Source organism: Phyllostomus discolor, chromosome 3 (genome assembly GCF_004126475.2).
Source record: "Phyllostomus discolor isolate MPI-MPIP mPhyDis1 chromosome 3, mPhyDis1.pri.v3, whole genome shotgun sequence".
NCBI classification, from domain to species: Eukaryota; Metazoa; Chordata; class Mammalia; order Chiroptera; family Phyllostomidae; genus Phyllostomus; species Phyllostomus discolor.
The window spans coordinates 93,315,097-93,332,074 of record NC_040905.2 but is presented as its reverse complement, the minus strand read 5'-3'; the positions used below and the strand labels follow the sequence as shown (position 1 = coordinate 93,332,074).

The following is a 16,978-nucleotide window of genomic DNA, read 5'->3' as shown; positions in this document are numbered from 1 at the left end:
GCCGCTTAGTGCCGTTCCCTCAGGGCTGGTTAAGCCCCTTGCCCAGACCCCGTTGTTGGATGGGGACACAGGAGGCTCTGAGATGGCTGGCTCTTTAGGTTTGGGTTTCTATTAGGAGAAATACAAGGTCTTCAAAAACTGCAAGGTGAAGTCTTACAAAATACATGTCATTTCTTGGTCTTATTTTTTGTCTGGAGCCTTGGGATCTCTGTGAGGTGGAGAAATGACTGTGCCCAGTGTCTGGTGAGGGGCCCAGAGAGACAGGGTTTCCACACCTGTAACCAAGGAGGCGCTCCTCCCGCAGCGCTGACCCCATGACCCCCACGCCCCCTGCTCAGGCCTAAGCTGACTTCTGAGCTTGTGAGGATGGGGCTTCCGGGTGTGAGGTGACGATTGTGTTGTAAATATTTTTTCCTAGTTTGTGGCATTAATTTCTCATGGAAAGAATCACTGTGGCATCCTGGAAGGAGCTTTCCTTGGGGCCCCTGCTCCCAGACCAACCTATCTCCATCTCTCTCTCTCTCTCTCTCTCTCTCTCTCTCTCCCTCTCTCTCTCTCTCTCTCTCGGCCTCAGGCCCCCGTTCTATGAAATGAGGCTGATTGATTCCCTTGGCTTTACAGGAACCAGGGAAAACGGACACTGGAGAATTACTGCTCTTAGACTAGAAAGGTTTATTGCAAGGGTGATTGCAGGAGGCATTTTCCTGCCTGGCTCTTCTCACTCAAAGTCCCACTGGGCCTCTGCCCTTGTGCAGAGACGGTCATGCTGCCCAGTCCACTGACCGAGGCCAGCCCTGGAGCAGAAGGTTCGGAGCAGATGATGGGGTGCCTCCGCTGCACCCTGCCTGCCCCTTCGGCAGAACTGACGTGCTGTGTCCACAGGGTGTGCCCACAAAAGGGGCACTCAGGTGCTGGAGCCTCAGCTCTTCCTCAGTGAACCGAGGTCCAAAGGAAGTCCCAGGGTCCCCCTGAGTGTCTGCTGAAGTTAGTCCGTGTAATGCTTACAGGAGACAAGATAGACCAAATCTAACTTGGGATGTAGAATACCAAATATGGCTCCATCTATATAAATTAATCATACAAAGTTATCGATCACGAAAAAAGTCCCAGCAACTGACATTGGTAAGCAATTTGGGATCCAAATCTGAAGCAGAAAAGAACACAAACACCAGTGTTGTAGGATGTTTAGATGGGACGGAGTTGCGGCTTGCCCTTACTGCTGGGCTTCTAATTACGGCGGGAGCTGCACTGCCCTTGGCACCAGGCCGGCTCCGCGTGGCCAGAGGGGTGGTCCCTGGGACACGGTGCACCTCCCATGAGTAACCGCTGGGGTCCAGAAGTCGAGCAGCTCTGGAGAAGCAGTCATTGGGAGACAGTCAATATTCCTGTGAGCTTTGGGTTCCTGGGCCCCTTCAGTGAAGGCGAAAATGGTTGGCTAAAAGGAAAAGGTTTGTTTGGCTAGCATTTCGTTCCCTTGGCAAGGGAGCGACTGGGTCGGTAAGAGGGCCACACGGTGGTGGTCAGCGTTCAGCTGCACGCCCACAGCTGGGCTGAGCAGAGAGCCTGCCTACCAAATGGAGTGCTTCCAGGAGCTTCTGCTTTTCCCTTGAAATCCTGACTGCTCTTTGGTCCCTAATAACCAAGGCCTGGCCTATTCCGGCCTGTCTTCAGTGTCCCTCTCTGGCCCGCCTTCTCCCCTCTCTGCACACAGACTGCCCCTACATGGGTCTCTCCAATGAACGGGCTCAGAAATAAACGACTTGCCCGCAAAACCTGCTCTGCCTGCAATGTAGCCTTCCGGACGTCAGTGGCCAATAGGGACACCCTGTCACTGCTCACACAGAACCTGCAATCCTCTTCGACTCCACCTTGTGCCCACGCCCAGGGGATGCCTGCTGACTCCACACAGCATTCAGCACTCTCCTCCCGCTATCTTCCTGGGCCGCGGTGGCATTTATTTTTGATCTAGACTCAACTTCCTGGTCTGCCTGCTCCCACTGCCGGCCCCCGCATATAGTCGCCCCTTGGTATCCTTGAGTTCGGGTCCGGGATTGTCTGCCCCACCCCACCAGATACCCAAACCCGAGGATGCTAGAGTCCGTAATGGGAAATGGTGTGCTTGCGTGTGGCCACAGCAGGGTACGCCTGCACACCAATTGTGTGGGTTCATTGTAGTGCTCAGCAAATTGAAATTTTACTTTTCGGAACTTTCTGAGGTATTGTCTTTGTTTTCCCCAGAATATTTTCCAGCTGAGGTTGGTTGAATCCAAGGATTCAGAAGGCTAGCTGTATTCATTTCCCTGCTCAGTAGCCAGTGATCCTCTAGAAATATCAGTCTCTGTTCCAAACCTTCCCCTGTCCCCACTCCTCACCCCCAAACCTCAGAAAAAACCCAGATGCTGGCCCTATGGGACTGGCCTCCACCTCCTTTCCTTCTCTCTCACTTCTCATCTGGGGTGTCCTACCCCAGAGGGGAGCAGAGGGGGCCTCCCTGCTTACCCCCCACCTCACTCCCTGGGTCTCCCTGCTGTGGTGTCTCCAAAGGACTTACCACCATGTAGCACACCATATTTCCTGTCTGTCCTATCTCTTACCTCACGGTTCCTGTTTCTCTCCCACCACAATGCCAGGCATTCTGTGCATTGTGTTCACCACCGTGTCCCTGACACCGAAGGCAGGACCTGCCCCGGCAGGTGTGGTAAATGTTGGGTGGAGGAGTGAGCAGTGGGCTTCTCTGCACTTGAGCTCAAACTTCTGTGGCTGGCTCCTGACCAGCCCAGGCCCACTACCCACTGAGAGGAGGGCACATGTCCCTCCGACAGGGACTTCGGACAGCCTTCAAGGGCCTGGGGTGGATCTTGCCTCTCCGATGTCCCCTGCTCCACTGATTCTAAGTGTGACATCGGGCAGATGGCTTGGTGCTAGATGCCCTCGGGGTGGTAAGGGACGGTGTGTCTGAGCACTTGGCGCCATGCCGGCCGGCAAAGTGGCTGCTTACCACATTTCAGCCACCATGTCGTCGGCACTATCATCTCCCAGTCCTGAGCCCTGGCCCTGAGTCCAACACTGGCCAAGCCCTGCTGGGCTCATGCTTTATGTGCAGTGTCTTATCTAAGACACAGGTCCTAATAGGTCCATTTTGCAAATGAGGAAGTAAGTCTGGGAAGGTTAAGTTTGCAGGGACCCACCCAGAGCCCACCTTTAACTCACCAGCCTTCCCTATCTAACAACCCCACAGAATGAGACCCTCGTGCTGGCCATGAATCTGTCACCCCACCAAGCCTGCCATGGGATGTGGGGGCAGGGTGGGCAGGCACTGTTTAGGAGGTGCAGCACCCCGCAGAGCCACCCCATTCCAGCACCCATGTGCATGGTGCCGCCCCTTGGCCACCACCGTGGCTCCTCCAGCCCAAGCTGCCATCTCTCTTGGAAAGGGGCCCCTCCGGCCAGTGAGGCCGCCACCCTGCGCCAAGGCAGAGGTACCTCCTCTGGGTCTGCCCTAGGCTTCTGCGGCTGCCACGTCCCCATTCACATAATCGGGCTCTTCGTCGTCCTCGTCTGGGCTTGCTGCAGGGCAGGGAGGTGCTCCTCTCAGGACCTTCTCTGTGGACCAGCAGGCAAACCGTCAGGTGGTTCCGTGGACACACCCAGACATGCTCCCTGAGCCAGCGCACCCACCCGGGGCTCAAAACCCCAGATGCCATGAAACAGCCTGAAGGAAAAGGCTGCTCTGGATGGCGTGTCTGTCCTGGGTCTGGGATTTGCCAGGTTTGTCCTGCCGGGGAAGCAGAACAAGTGGGACTCCATCCATACAGCCGGATGGGTCACCCGGGACGGGGCCCCCGCCTCGGGGGGCCAGGCTGCTGAGTGGCGTCCTGGCATGGTTCAAGGCCAGTGCAGCCGCTCATGCGCTGAAGGCTTCACTTGAAATTAGCTGAACTGGCTGCAGGGGAGCCCACCCTGGCCTGGCCCTCCCAAGCTGGCCCCCAACTGCCACCTCCCTTCCCCACATCCGTCCAGGCCTGCTGCAGTGGATGGTTCAGGAGCCCCTGCTCTCGGGGCACGTACCCACGACCCTTCTGGATTCCTGCCACTGCTGGATGGAGGCTGAGTTCTGGTAATCCTCAGATCCCTCATCACCTGCAGGGAGAGAAACCAGGAGAGGGGCCTCGGGTCGGAGCCGCCATAGCTACTCCTCAGGCCCTCGAGGTGCCATGGCCCCTTCAGAGAGGCATCCTGTGCCCTTGTGGGCAGCCCCACGGGGGAGGAAGGGATCCCCATAGAGCACTCCCACTGAGGTCCAGGCATTCCCATGGGCCCTTCTCCCAGGACACGACTCAGCACTTGACCAAAGGCGAGAGGTATTGGTGAACTTTCAGGCTGCAAGGCAGGCAATGCCTTTGAGCCACGAGGACCTCAGATCTCGCCAGCCCCACTCAGCTCTGGGCTGGCAGCCTCACCTGAGTCGGGCTGCTTCTGCTTGCAGATGAGCACGTTCTCATAGGAATTAGCATCATCGTCATCTGTTGGGGAGAGGGGTGAGGACTCTGGTTATGGTGACAACTGTCCGTCAAGCCTGGCTCTTCCTCCCTCCTTCCACCCAGCACTCTTTTGTCAGATGACTTGTCCTGCCAAGCCCCCACACATCTGGGTCCCCCAGGGGCCTCAAACATTTTCCTGGACAAGCTTCTAAATGGGCACTGGCCTGACCCAGCACCCACCACCCCAGGCTCCTTCTCTGTCCTCCAGGGTCACCCCCAAATGCACTGGGGAAGGGAGGTTAGGGGACAGGGTTGCATTCAGGCTCAGGATGGATAGTTGGATGGAGGGAGGCCCATCTCTATCAGGCAGTGAGGGGCACAGAAAGCCTCTGGGAGCCCAGGAGACAGGACCAGATCTAAGCTTATCTGGAAGCAGAACCCTTCAGGCAGGGCTGGTTGGGCCGGGAGCCTTTGCCCAGGGCCTTGGTGAGTGTGGCACACCAGAGCCTGGCACCCTGGCACTGCCCCCCACCTCCAATGAGAAAGCTGAGCTCTAACCACTGCCCCATCCAGGTCCATCTGCGTCAAAAATGCTCTGAGAAACACGGGCCCACCCCAATTTGGAAGTGGGAGAGGGGAAGAAGAGGACCCCACTCCCTGCCCACCACAACACCTCACCCCCCATCCAAGCAGGGCCCAGACAGGAGCCCAGGCCTGTGCATCTCCCAGCAGGCACTCCGTGCCCTCAGTCCTCAGTTCCTCTTTCTATAACGCAAAGTGTGAAGAGCCCAGAGCTCCATCACCCTCAGAGCCTGCCGGGCTCAGCAGCCACCAGCAAGTCTGCCCCGTCCAGGGCTCTTCTCTGAGGTCCCCTGTGTGCCTAGCCCTGAATGGGGCCTGGATGACAAGGGGCCCAACTTCCCTCCTGTCCCCAGAGCCTCCATTTCCCCCTCACTCCTGTGGCCCACCCTCGGATTCCCACACATCCCTTTCCTCCTCTGCACCTGGTCTCCTGCCCCGGGTGCCAACTCCCTCATCTTCCCTCCTCTCCCCAATCCACCCAAACACAGGCCCAGGCTCCTCCTCTGGGTCCTCCTGAACGCCTCTGGTCCCACCAGTGAGCTGAGCTCCCATGCTCCTCCTCCCTATCCGCCTCTTCTCCCTCTGCCTCACCTTCCTGGGGCTTCTGGAACTGCTCCCAGGTGAAACAGTCCATGCTGGTGGGGTCTCTGGTGGAAAACACAAACACAGTAGCAGCTGCCGGGCAGGCCCGTGGCCGGGACGGGGCTTCCCGGGGCAGCAGTGAGGCAAGGAATGCTCCAGCCACCACGGCCCCAGGGGCCCTGGGGGCTGGGCCAGGCTCTCCCCTGCTCCCTCCACCCCACTTCCCCGGCACCCCCCCCCCCCCCAGCCCTCCTGAGGCTGAGGGGTGGCAGCCTGGCACTAGCCACTTTGCCATGTGACACTAGACAAGTCTCCACCTTCCCTGGGCCTCAGTTCGCCCATTTGTGAGATTAGATATCTGAGGGCCTTTCCTTTCTGGGGCTCCAGGTGCCCCAGTCACTTGCCTCTCTGACAGGGTGACGAAGGATGAGTTCCCCCGACACAGCCCATCCCCAGAGCAGGGCCATGTTCCTGTCGCCATCCCCATCCCCACAAGACCACCTGAAGGGAGACAACGCTGCAGAGAGCCTGTCTGGGCCTGGGCTGGTGGCCGGACCTTCCACCAAAAATAAGGAAGCTGAAGGCAGGGGCGGGTGGGTGTGGGAGGAGGGGCCAGGGCTGGGAGAAGGCCACTCACATGTAGACTGCATTCGATCCAAGTCTGCTTCCTGCAGGAGGAGCAGAATCAGGCCTAAGCTCCAGGAGGTGGCCCCACCACAGCCCCCATGTCTCTGGAGCCCGCCTACCTTTTCTGAAGTTCTGATACCTTGGGGATGCAGAACCTGGAAGAAGGGCCAAGGGCTTCCTACCATCTTCACACCTTTGTACCTATCCTCTGTCCCCTCCCCCACTAGGCCAAGCCCATTAGGACTCCCGGCCTGGCTGTGTGGCTCCTCTGCAAAGGCCTCTGCACAGTGTCTGTCTCGGTCCCCCTCAGCCCTGCCCCACTCCTGTGTGGGGGCTCACTCACCCTCGAGGCTGGGGAAGAACTGCAGCAGCTTGTCCTTCCTGCAGGAGAAGGGAGGTAGGGGCTGAGGGACAAGGAATGGCCCCACGGTTTGGGGGTCACTGGAAGGCCCTAGCCCTCCAGCCTCGTGGTGGGGCTCTGGAATCCAGCCACGCAACTCTGAGGCCTGAGCGGGGAGTAAGGTCCTGGCCCGGGCTCAGCCAGGTGGGGACCCCGGTCCTCTCCATGGGGCTGCGACCCCTCTGGGCCCAGGACAAGTGGCTCATTCCTACCGTGCTGGTGTCCTGTCGGAGGCTATGTCCATCATGGGCTTGGCCACTGCAAAGGACAATGGGGTGTTGGCTGGACCCCAGGCCAGCTTGCCAGTGTAGCCCCTTGCCCCATCAGACCAGGCCACAGCCTCAGGGTGATAAAGACAGAAGGGGCTTTGATAGGAGCCCCCAACCCTGAGCCCAGTGCCTGGAACCCTCCCATCTGGGGACTCACGGGAATAGGTCCGGGACACTGCGAAGTTCTGTTGGTCATCTGGCCTGGAAACACATGGGGCTGTGATGAGCTAGGGCCTTGGCTCCCACAGCCCAAGGGACAGAGAGACAGGAGAGATAGACAGACAGGGACAAGGGACAGAGAGGAGGGACACACCAGGGCGAGAGTGAGGAGAAGGAGCTGCCATCCCTCCAGGTCTCAGGGCTAGAGCCCTGCCCCCTGGTGCTCACCCTTGTCACATGGCCCTGGGCTGGAGTCGGCTACCGGAGAGGCCTGTCTCTCTCCATGGGGCTTACCCAAGAACCCCAGGGATATCCGGTCAGAGGGTCTGTGGGTGGGGCTGGGGAGGTAGCCCTGAGACTCCTGGGACAACTGCTTGGGGACCCAGTGGGGACTTCAACCAGGAGCAACAAGGAGGCTGCCCCTGCCCACCTCCCACTCCAGGAGTGTTGAACGTAAGAGATCACATCCCTCAAACACACCATCTACTCCCAAGTGACTGGTGGGACTACTTCCAGGTTAGCAGACTTAGCCAGGTATCTAGCCACTGCCCAGGGTCCCCTCCTGCCTTTGAAACACAACCCTGACTTTTGTTTAGCCAGCAACATGCCCCTGTAAGAGACTGTATTTCTCAGCTTCCCTTGCACCTAAGTGTGGCCATGTGATTAAACTCCATTCTTTGAAATGCAAGCCAATGTTGCTGGGAGTTCCAGGAAAGCTCCTGAAAGGAGTTAGTTACTGGCAACTGGGGTACAGCCTTTTTTGTCCTTGTCCTTCATTCTTACTACTGGCTGAAATGCAGAGATGAGGGCTGGAGCCCTGGCTGCCGTTTTGGACCATAAAGTGTCCTTGAGAATGGAAGCAACAAGTAAGGATAGTAGAGCAGATTAGCTAATCACAAGTGCATTTGGGGTTCCTCCCCTGGACTAATATGGGTATCTGGCCCAGCCTTCTAGAAGCTCCTGGGGTGCTGGGGGTCAGGGTGATCTGGTTTAGGAAGGGTGTTCTGAATCCATGGGAGTCAGGCATGGCTTCCCAGATGACGCGGTGCAGGAGCTGGGCCCGGCACACACAGAGGCTGGCAGGGCTGGGGTGGGGAGAACCCGAGCTTCCTCCCCTCCTCCCCTAACCCTGGCCCCATTTTCATACTCCCCACATGAGGAAGTTTTGTCTACAGTTGTAACTAACGTCAACCTGGGGCCTTGAGTGGGCAGGGACTGAGGGAGGAGGGCAGAGGGGAGATGCTGCCAAGCTATGCCTTGGGGCAGGAGAGTGGAGGGGCACCAGGGGGGCCCAGCCCACCTTGGCGGAGGTGGTGGGCTGGCAATCTAGACGGCCAGCTGAGTAGCCGAAGATGCCTAGAAAGACCCAGTCCTGGCCCCGGGCATGGGCCTGGATGGGAAAATTCTATTTTCAAATCTCACTGTGGTTTTTCGGTTGCAAAAGGAAATGAGAAAAGGGTGTGTGTGCGTGTTTGTATGTGAGTAGCCGCCGGGTGTGCACGCAGTGCTGCATGTGTGACAAGTCCACGCATGAGCAAGTGTGCAGGAAGCGTGTGGGCGAGAGTAGGCGTGCAGGCCTGTGCACATGTGCACACGCAGGCCTTGGCGGTCCCCAGGCCCCCCATCGGCCATGTTCCCATTCAAAGTAAGGACACCGATGGCCGCTGCCCCCATGCCTGGGGCTGTTCTTGGGTCGCCCCCTGGTCTGCAGTGGTCAGCACGGCTGACCCTCCCAGGACTCATGGAGCGGAAAACAGGCCCTCGAAGTGCCTGGAGCTCCATCACTGGGGTCCCGCCACAGTGCAGGAAATGATCACTAACCCCATTTTACCTTTACCCCACATCCCCCTTTCCTGCTGCACAGAAGCCCCTGCTTTGAGCTCTTCTGTTGCTGCCTTGGCACAAAGGCCAAGGCCTTCCCCCATGGTCAAGGGCTCACCCAGCTCATCGCTCGCAGGACACACAGTACCTATCACTTCATCCTTGGAAGACAGTGGCCAGCATGGTCCTATGTCAGTGACCCACCCACACTGTTGTCTCTCTGGAATGTTCCCTGTTGCCTCTTTCTCTCTTAAACTCTTCCCACCTCCTCTAAGCCTCAGGCCATCCTTAATCACCCAGGGTCAGGGCCACATCCTCCCCTGAGCTCCTTTTGCATTTTCCAGGGGAGACACAGACACAGCTCACATTTTGCTCTGTCTCTGACCCATGCTCAACACTGCCCCCCTCCCCCAGCTCCCGTTGTAGGAGAGGGTAGGATTCCTCTGTCCCTCCCCCTCCCCCACCCCTGACGCCAGCACTGGGGCTGCCCTGGGCTGGGCTCACGGGGAGCATCTCTGGAGATGCTCTTGGGCCAGCTGGAGAGTGGCATTCCCCTCCTCCTGAAGCCCTTGCTGACCAGGCGAGGCCAGGGCCTGGACAGCCTCTGGGTGGCCCCCTTTCCCTCTCTGGACTGCTCAGGACCCAGCAGAGCTCAGCATGGAGGACATGTGGGTGAAGGGGTGAGGGACAGCATGCAGGGACACCTGAAAGGATGCCCCACACAAGGCACATGAAGTCACCAGGCTGGGGACCCTGAGGCACTCACAGATTCCTTTGCTCACAGATTTTCTCGGGCCGCTTCATACCTGTAAGAACGGGACCAGATTTGCAAGTGTCCAGAGCCAGAGTGGGGCTGAGATCCACGGCCCCCCTCCTCCTGTCACCCCTGTGCCCCGTGCAGGCCTAGGACAGGACATGGGGGCCTGCCAATCTCTGTGGGCCCCTGACACTGACAGGGTGTTTCTCCCTGTTTATTTAGGAAAGCAGAATGTACAGAAGGTGGCCGCTGTGGCTGCCCAGGCCACCCAGCCTTACCACCTTGTCCTGAGCAACACCCCCACCTCAGACAAACCCTCGATCTGGCAAAACCAAAGCTGCATAATGAGGCAGACACACTGTGTTCAGGCGCAGTTTGGGGCCAGTCCAAGGGGGAATCATCCCCGCCCTGTGAGGTTCATCCGACTGCCGCTTCCGACCAGCGTCAGATCTAGGCCTGGGAGGGTTTCTGGGCGCACCGTCATCCCCTCCATTGCACCCACAACCTCTCGTCCCCCCTTCGTAACCCCACCTTTACCTGAGCGGGAGCAGCGCACGCACAGGCTGGCCACTGCCCCCAGCAGCAGCAGGAGGGCCGCCCCAGGCCACAGCAGCTCAGTCTCTGCATTCATGTTCGCTCCTGGCCACTTCCTGCAACGCTACAACGTGGGGGCCCCCATGAGTCAGGTGGGAGGGCAGCGGGGCTGCCCCTCCGGGAACACGCCCAGCCCCACACTCTCAGGGCTCTTACCCCTGAAGTCCCCTGGCAGCCCCACAGCTGAGCTTAGGCTGTGGAAATGCCCCCCTACCCTGCTGGAGGACCGGGTCAGGACCAGACCCCTTTCTCTATCTGACTCCAGGCCTGTACTCTTGACCTCCCAGGCCAGCACCCTGACAAGTGCTGGAAGGTTCTGGGGCCCACCAGACAGCGCCAGTGCGTGTGCACATCCCTGCAGATGCCCTCACTCAACCCGCACGACTGCCCTTGGAGGGGCAGGCTGCTCCCGTTCACAGAGAAAGACACTGAGGCCAGAGATCTCGGAGATGCTGAGGAGAAAGATGGGGTTCAAGTTCCAGCCCCAGACCCCAACTCTGGCTTTGCCCACGGCATCCCCTCCCTCCTGTAAATCCAGCTTTACTCCCCAAACTCCGAGTCTGTGGACCACCCTTCTGGATGGGAGCTCCCAGCAGCCCCCACCCAACGCTTCTCCACCCCATCCATGGCCTCCTGGCGAAGGTGGGAGTGGGGTTTCCATTCATTAAATACTGGTGCACCCAGATTCCTCCTGCCATGGGAACTGGGAGATCAAGAAAGGCTTCTTGGAGGAGGTGGGCTTGAGAGCACGGGAGAAGTGTGCTCAGGGCAGAGGGAGCTTGCTGCCCACGGTGGCTGGTGGTGGGATGTGTGGCTGGAGGAGAGAGGCTGCGGGGCGAGGAGGCCCTGAGTCTCTCACTGCCCACTGTCCTCTTAGTGGCTGGTCCAGGCCATGGCCTCGGGGCACTGTGATTGTCAGGCCTTGGTGGTCACGCATCGGGTTGGTTAAGGCGAGTACAGCCCTTTTGAGGGGGTTTCCAAAGGAGAACCATTGAAATACAAAGAGACTCAGCCCCTCAAAATAGCTGGGACACAGCTGAGGGCAGCAGGGGGTCTCTGAGAAGGCCATGCCCAGCGGGACACACGGAGCCCCCACCACTGGGCGTCCACTCTGTGCACACCTGTGCCCCCTGCATCAGGCATCTAGGAGGAGGTCTTCTCCCCACTTTATAGCCGTAGAGGGTGAGGCTTGGGGAGAAGATGGACTTTGCACTGTCCACCTGCTTTGGGCGCCCCTGAGGCCTGTGTGCGCCTGGCCGTCCCCTCACCTCTTCGAGCTTCCCGAACCTCTGTGGCTAAGATGACAAGGGGCCTCCATGCAGCGCGGAGCGCTGGTCAGGGACCCATCACGGAGAGGCCACCTCTCCTTCCCCAAAACTCCAAGTGAGTCAGTGGGAACAGGAGAATTCCCACATCTCATGAAGGGGCAGCCTCCGAGTGAGGAGAAAGACGGACCCCATCACGCAGGACGCAGTGTGAGGGGAGCCCCGCCCCTGCTCTCAGAGGCTGGGTGCTGCCTGCGCTCCTCACTCTGCCTCCTGTGGCCGCCCCAGGGTGGACTCCCTCCCAAGCCCCCAGGCACGGCCCACGTCCATCTCATCCATCTCGGGCAGTTTGAAGTGGGGAACACCTGCCTTAGAGGGAGGACTCCAGGGTCAAATCCTGCCTGTGCCACAGCATCTCATTTTTTGGCCTCAGTTCTCTCGTCTGTGACATGAGGGTCAATCATGTCCAGGCAGCTCACGGCTGGGGCTTTCTGAAGAGAAACCTTATTTCCAGCCAGCGGGTTGGGACCGCTCCCCCAGGCTCCTGACCCTTGACAACTCGTCCTTTGGTTAAGACAGTGACTCTGTCCCCAAAGGAGATTTGGGCACAGATACCTGGGGCGTGTCACGCACATGCCCCCTGCGGGACCCCAGACGTGAGTCTGCCACTGGCCGTCCCCAGGGACTGCTTAGAGCCCAGAAGCAAGTTCACACTGTCCACCTGGCACTCAGAGCCCTGGGCCCCCACCCCAGGGGACCCTGACCATGGAGAGCCCTGTTGCTTCCTGAAGTGAACAGCACACTCAAGGGTGGCCCTGGCCTGGCCACCTCCACCCACCTGGCACCGGGGAGGCTTGGGAGAGGAGCACAAGAATGCAAATTTTCCCCGGGAAGAAAAGTTGAATCCTAGAGTCATGGGCCTTTGGTCACCCCTTTTGTTAAGTAGGGGAAACAATGACGCTTTTCCCGTGGGTTTGTCACATGGGGCCTGGCATCGAGATGACGCACCTGAGGTGCCAGTGCAGGGCGGGGCATGGTCGGCCGTGACCACTGAGACTGGCCGCCATCACGGTCCCAGTGGAAGGGGCAGAGGAAGCTGCAGCCTGCTGGGGGGCACAGAGCTGGCTGGGCGGCCTGCAGGGAGCAGTGTGGCGTGACTCTGTCTGGAGGCTTCCCGCCTGATTCCCAGATGGGCAGGCTGAACCTCCCTCCATTGTCTCACATGGGCTTTGAGCTGGGACCCTGAGTGGGGCTGGCATGGGAGGAGAGCGTGGCCTTGCCCCCGTCCCTCAGTCGTTGTCACAGACACGCGCAGCCTGCGTGGAGACAGCAGGCCCAGAGAGGTGAATGCCCTGTCCCAGATCACACAGCTGGCCAGTCTCGGGGCCGGGATCAAAACCCAGGGCAGGCTGTTTCCAAAGGCCACACTCCTTTGCCTTTTTCTTACATTTTCAATAATGATGAAATATTTTTTAAAAGAGGCTAATTTGAGGAAAACTCCTGTGCTCTCCCTGCCACACTGAATAAATCTGCCCTCTGTTGTCACTTTCCACCCATGTTCTGAGAGCAGGTGGGGTGGGGTGAGGGAGGAGGGAGAGGAGGCTGGGCCCCAGGAGAGGCAGACCCAACGGCTCCAGGAGGCCCCAAGAAGCCAAACAGGGCAGGGTGGGGTAGGGAGGGAGGCTGCCACAGCCCATGGCTTGGCAGGCCAAAATAGCACAAGGGGAAGTGGGCAGTTTTCATATGAACAAGGTTGCAACAAGTCGGCTGTGGGAAAGCCCTCAGGGCTGGGCGGCTCGGGACTCGGCATCCGAACCTCCGGCCTGGAAAGGCCCTTGGAGGTGGTACTGCCCACTCTCCCAGCACTCACCATACTGTAGATGGGGAAACTGAGGCCCACTAGGGCTGCAGGGCAGGCTGGGGGTGGGGGTGGAGTGAGAGGTCCCAGTCTGAGCCCCGGGAAGGCTTTAGCCACTGGGCTCTGCTCTGGGGTCTGTTTCGTTTTCCCAAATAACCTTGGCCTTCAGATAAGACCAGATTAGATGCTCCTATTGGAGGCTCTCAATGCTCAGTGACTCCGCAGGGCCTGGGCAGCCCCAGTCCCAGGGCAGAGGCGGGGGACTGGTGAGGGCCAGGGCCACCTGTGGACAGAGCTGGGCACAGGGAGCTCCCCAGGGCCTCCAGCCTCTCGGGACCCCAGCAGAGAGCTGGCAGGTCAGGCTGGGGACCGGGTGGGAGCGACGGGGCAGACGCTGCCATCTGGCCTGGGGCAGGACATGGGCACGCTTGCCTGCAGCGTCTCACCCACTCTCCCACAGCCCCATGTCTGGGATGTTACTGTTCCATTTTACAGATAAAGAAATCTTGGCTCATGGGCATGGCCTGGGGAACCAGTCCTGACCCCTCACCTGTCTCTGGAATGATGGGACCACCCTGGGGCTGCCTAGGACGGCAGGCTGGGCTGGGGACAGTGAGGGCAGAAAAGTGGCTGAAGCTCCAGAAAAAGGCTGCCCCTCTGAGCACCGCAGGGTCCAGGGTGAAGGCTCCCTCGTCGGGGGTGCCAGGGCAGGACTGCAGCCAAAGAAGGGGGTGCCAGGTGTCCTGACATCTTCCCACTCTATCCAGTGGGCTGCCAGGTGCTCCTGCTGGGCCAGTGAGAACACCTCAACCCCCATGGGGTGTTGGGGGCCTGGGGCAGACTCAGGACCCCTGCCCTCAGAGTCAGCACTCCTAGGAAAGGCTTACCTGAGAATTGGGAGCTCTTCACTGCGGCCACCTCATCTTGAGCCCACACACCTACCGGAGCCGACACCAATGCCACTGACACTTGCGGGCAGCAGGCAAGGCGGCGGGCTTCCTGTCAGCCACTGAATCATCCCTCACACATCCGCTGCCCTGCCGGACAGGCTCTGCTGTGAACAGAGACAGATACACACGCATGCGCGCACACACGAGAGAGAGAGAGAGAGAGAGAGAGAGAGAGAGAGAGAGAGATTGAGAGGGTGAGGATGAGACAAACATGCAGAGAACAGAAGGGCATAGACACACTCACACTGCACACACCCACACACACACACACACACCCACACACACAGGTCACACAGAGGGCAAGACACCCCACACAGGGCAGGGAGAAAGAATGCAATGGGAGCTTTCACTGGGACACAGGCAACAAGACAGTAGGAAGACACAGAGGAGCACACACTAAGAAACACACAAATACACACCAACACTGAAAACACACACACACACACACAGAAACCCAGAGACACAGGGAATCAGAGAGCGAGAGACAGAGAGGAAGAGGAACAGGCAGCGTGAGAATGAGAAAGAAGCACACAGCAGACACAGACACGCAGAGAGGGAGAGAGGGACAGGCAAAGACCGAGCCTGGGGTCAACCAAGACACTCAGGCTCAGCGAGACAGAGACACAGGAAGACAGAGGGAGACAGAGAGAGACTCACAGGCTGTCAGAGACACAGAGCCAGAGAGCCAGAGCCAGATACTCGAAGTGAGAGTCCCAAGAATGAGGCAGGCAATGCACACAGAGAACATGGGACCTGGGTGGATGGAGAAGGCAGAACTGGTAATGGCTGGAGACAAGGGCCGCTGACAGTGGAGCAGACATTAGGGGGAGCAAGACAGGCAGCCACACTGTGGGACAGAAAGGACAATCACGACCCCTCTAGTCCTGGGAGCCACGTCTCTTCACCCCCATTTTCCAGATGAGCTCATGGAGGTACAGAACAGAGTGAGGCCACTGCCCCACTCTGATGGCTGCAGCCCGCACACCAGCCCTCCGCTCAGCTGTGGGAGGCGTGATGGGAGGTCTGGAGAGCACCCGCTCAGTGGGAGATCAGTAGCTGCAAGTACGCTCCAGGATTCATGTTGCTGGTCATCAGTAACTTGTCCAATGCCATGGAACTGTCAGTGGCATCCATCTGCCAGAGATCCCAGGGAAGCCCCCGAGGGTCCCCTGACACCCCCTCAATCTAGCCCTTCAGAGCCTGGTCTCCCCAGCTGTAGGCCTGGGACAGGATGTCTCTGTGGGCCCAGGGTGGGGTCAGGGGGATGGCCAAAAACTGCAGCCAAGGCCCAGCCAGGGATGGCGAGGGGCCAAGTGCAGACAGGAGGCTCAGTCGCAACCGAAACAGGAACCAAGGGTGGGCTGGGCCTGCTGCTGACACCCCGTGGAGGAGAAGAGCAGTGCAGGGACCAGAGCCTGTTCTGGATCCTGTGGACCCTCAGTGCTAGGACCTCTTCCCTATTCCGGTGCGGGTGGGACTAGAACCAAAACTAACCTCATGTGACTCCCAAGCCGGTGATAGTGCAATCACACCACCACACTCCCTTATGTCATGGGGGCAAGGCCACATTTATGTTAGTTTCTTATACAGGCAAGAACACCATGGCTCACAGATGCAAACTGAATTTGAACCCAGGCCTCCAAAGCATCTAAAGCCCATTGTCTTTCCACCACCGGAATGCAAGGACATCAGTGGGTAAAAGCCTGGGTAAAAGCCAACAGCCCTCCTCTCTTGGCTGCCTGCCTGGCCCCTCCTCACACAACTGGGATGAGCCTGCGTGGGTCTCCACCCATGCCCGGACCATGTGCCTCACAGGGGTTTCCTGCCCGCAGAGACGTCAGAAGCTCCAACACACGTAATGGGAATGGACTTCTGCTCTACATCCCTGGTCTGTCTGGGCCTTAGCAATGGCAGGTGCTGGAGCAGTAACCTCGGACCGCTGGCAGTCTCCAGGCCCAACCACAGTGTGACCAGCAGCCCTCTCGGACCCTCTCTGAGCCTGCTTTCCACCTACAAGAACGGGCCTGTCAGCCCAAAGACCCCTTTTTGGACCCGGGTGGACCTTGCTCCCTTTCTAGGCACTTCTCAAATTCCTCCAAGTTCTATTTTATTTATAAACCATTCACTTGTGGACTTGACTGGTGTGGCTCAGTGGACTGAGTGCCAGCCTGCAAGCCAAAGGGTTGCTGGTTTGATTCCCAGTTAGCGCACATGTCTGGGTTGTGGGCCAGGTCCCCAGTAGGAGGTGTATGAGAGACAACTGCACACTGATGTTTCTCTCCCTCCCTTCCCTTCTAAAAATAAAAATAAATAAAATCTTTAAAAAAAAAAAACCCATTCACTTGTGAATTAGAAAATAAGTTTTAAAAAAACTAGACAGTTTATGTCCTGTTGTATAAATTCTAGCGCACTTAGTTTTTATTTTTTTACAATTAAATGGGCTTGGGTACATTACATTATATATAACATAAAATTTACCATTTTAACCACTTTAAGTGTGCAACTCAGTAGCATTATACTCACAATGTTGTACAACCATAACTAGTTCCAAACCTTTTTTTATCACTCCAAACAGGGTTATCTGGCTTAAAAAAAACCACTATTTTTAGAGAGAGGGGAAGGGGAGAAAGACG

The 16,978-nt window shown here is 58.3% G+C and overlaps 1 protein-coding gene across 1 annotated transcript; it reads right to left on the bottom strand.

Moving 5' to 3' along the window:
* Positions 1-652: 652 nt before the first annotated feature.
* LAT2 (linker for activation of T cells family member 2) lies at positions 653-14,534 on the bottom strand. The gene is made up of 13 exons (XM_036020836.1): positions 14,282-14,534; positions 10,216-10,329; positions 9,688-9,727; positions 7,099-7,142; positions 6,885-6,930; positions 6,616-6,653; positions 6,392-6,427; positions 6,283-6,313; positions 5,655-5,710; positions 4,461-4,523; positions 4,069-4,140; positions 3,484-3,603; positions 653-1,435 (listed from the first exon to the last, which is right to left on the bottom strand). The coding sequence occupies exons 2-12, from the start codon at positions 10,307-10,309 to the stop codon at positions 3,500-3,502; spliced, it is 624 nt and encodes a 207-aa protein (XP_035876729.1). The 5' UTR covers positions 10,310-10,329; positions 14,282-14,534; the 3' UTR covers positions 653-1,435; positions 3,484-3,499.
* Positions 14,535-16,978: the final 2,444 nt, after the last annotated feature.

Coding starts and splice junctions, on each gene's coding strand:
- LAT2 (XM_036020836.1), bottom strand. CDS start 10,309: ATGAATGCAGAGACTGAGCTGCTGTGGCCTGGGGCGGCCCTCCTGCTG. Junction 5,711..6,282: donor GGATCGAATGCAGTCTACAT/GTGAGTGGCCTT, acceptor GTTTTCCACCAG/AGACCCCACCAGCATGGACT. Junction 4,524..5,654: donor GTTCCAGAAGCCCCAGGAAG/GTGAGGCAGAGG, acceptor TCTCCCCAACAG/ATGACGATGATGCTAATTCC.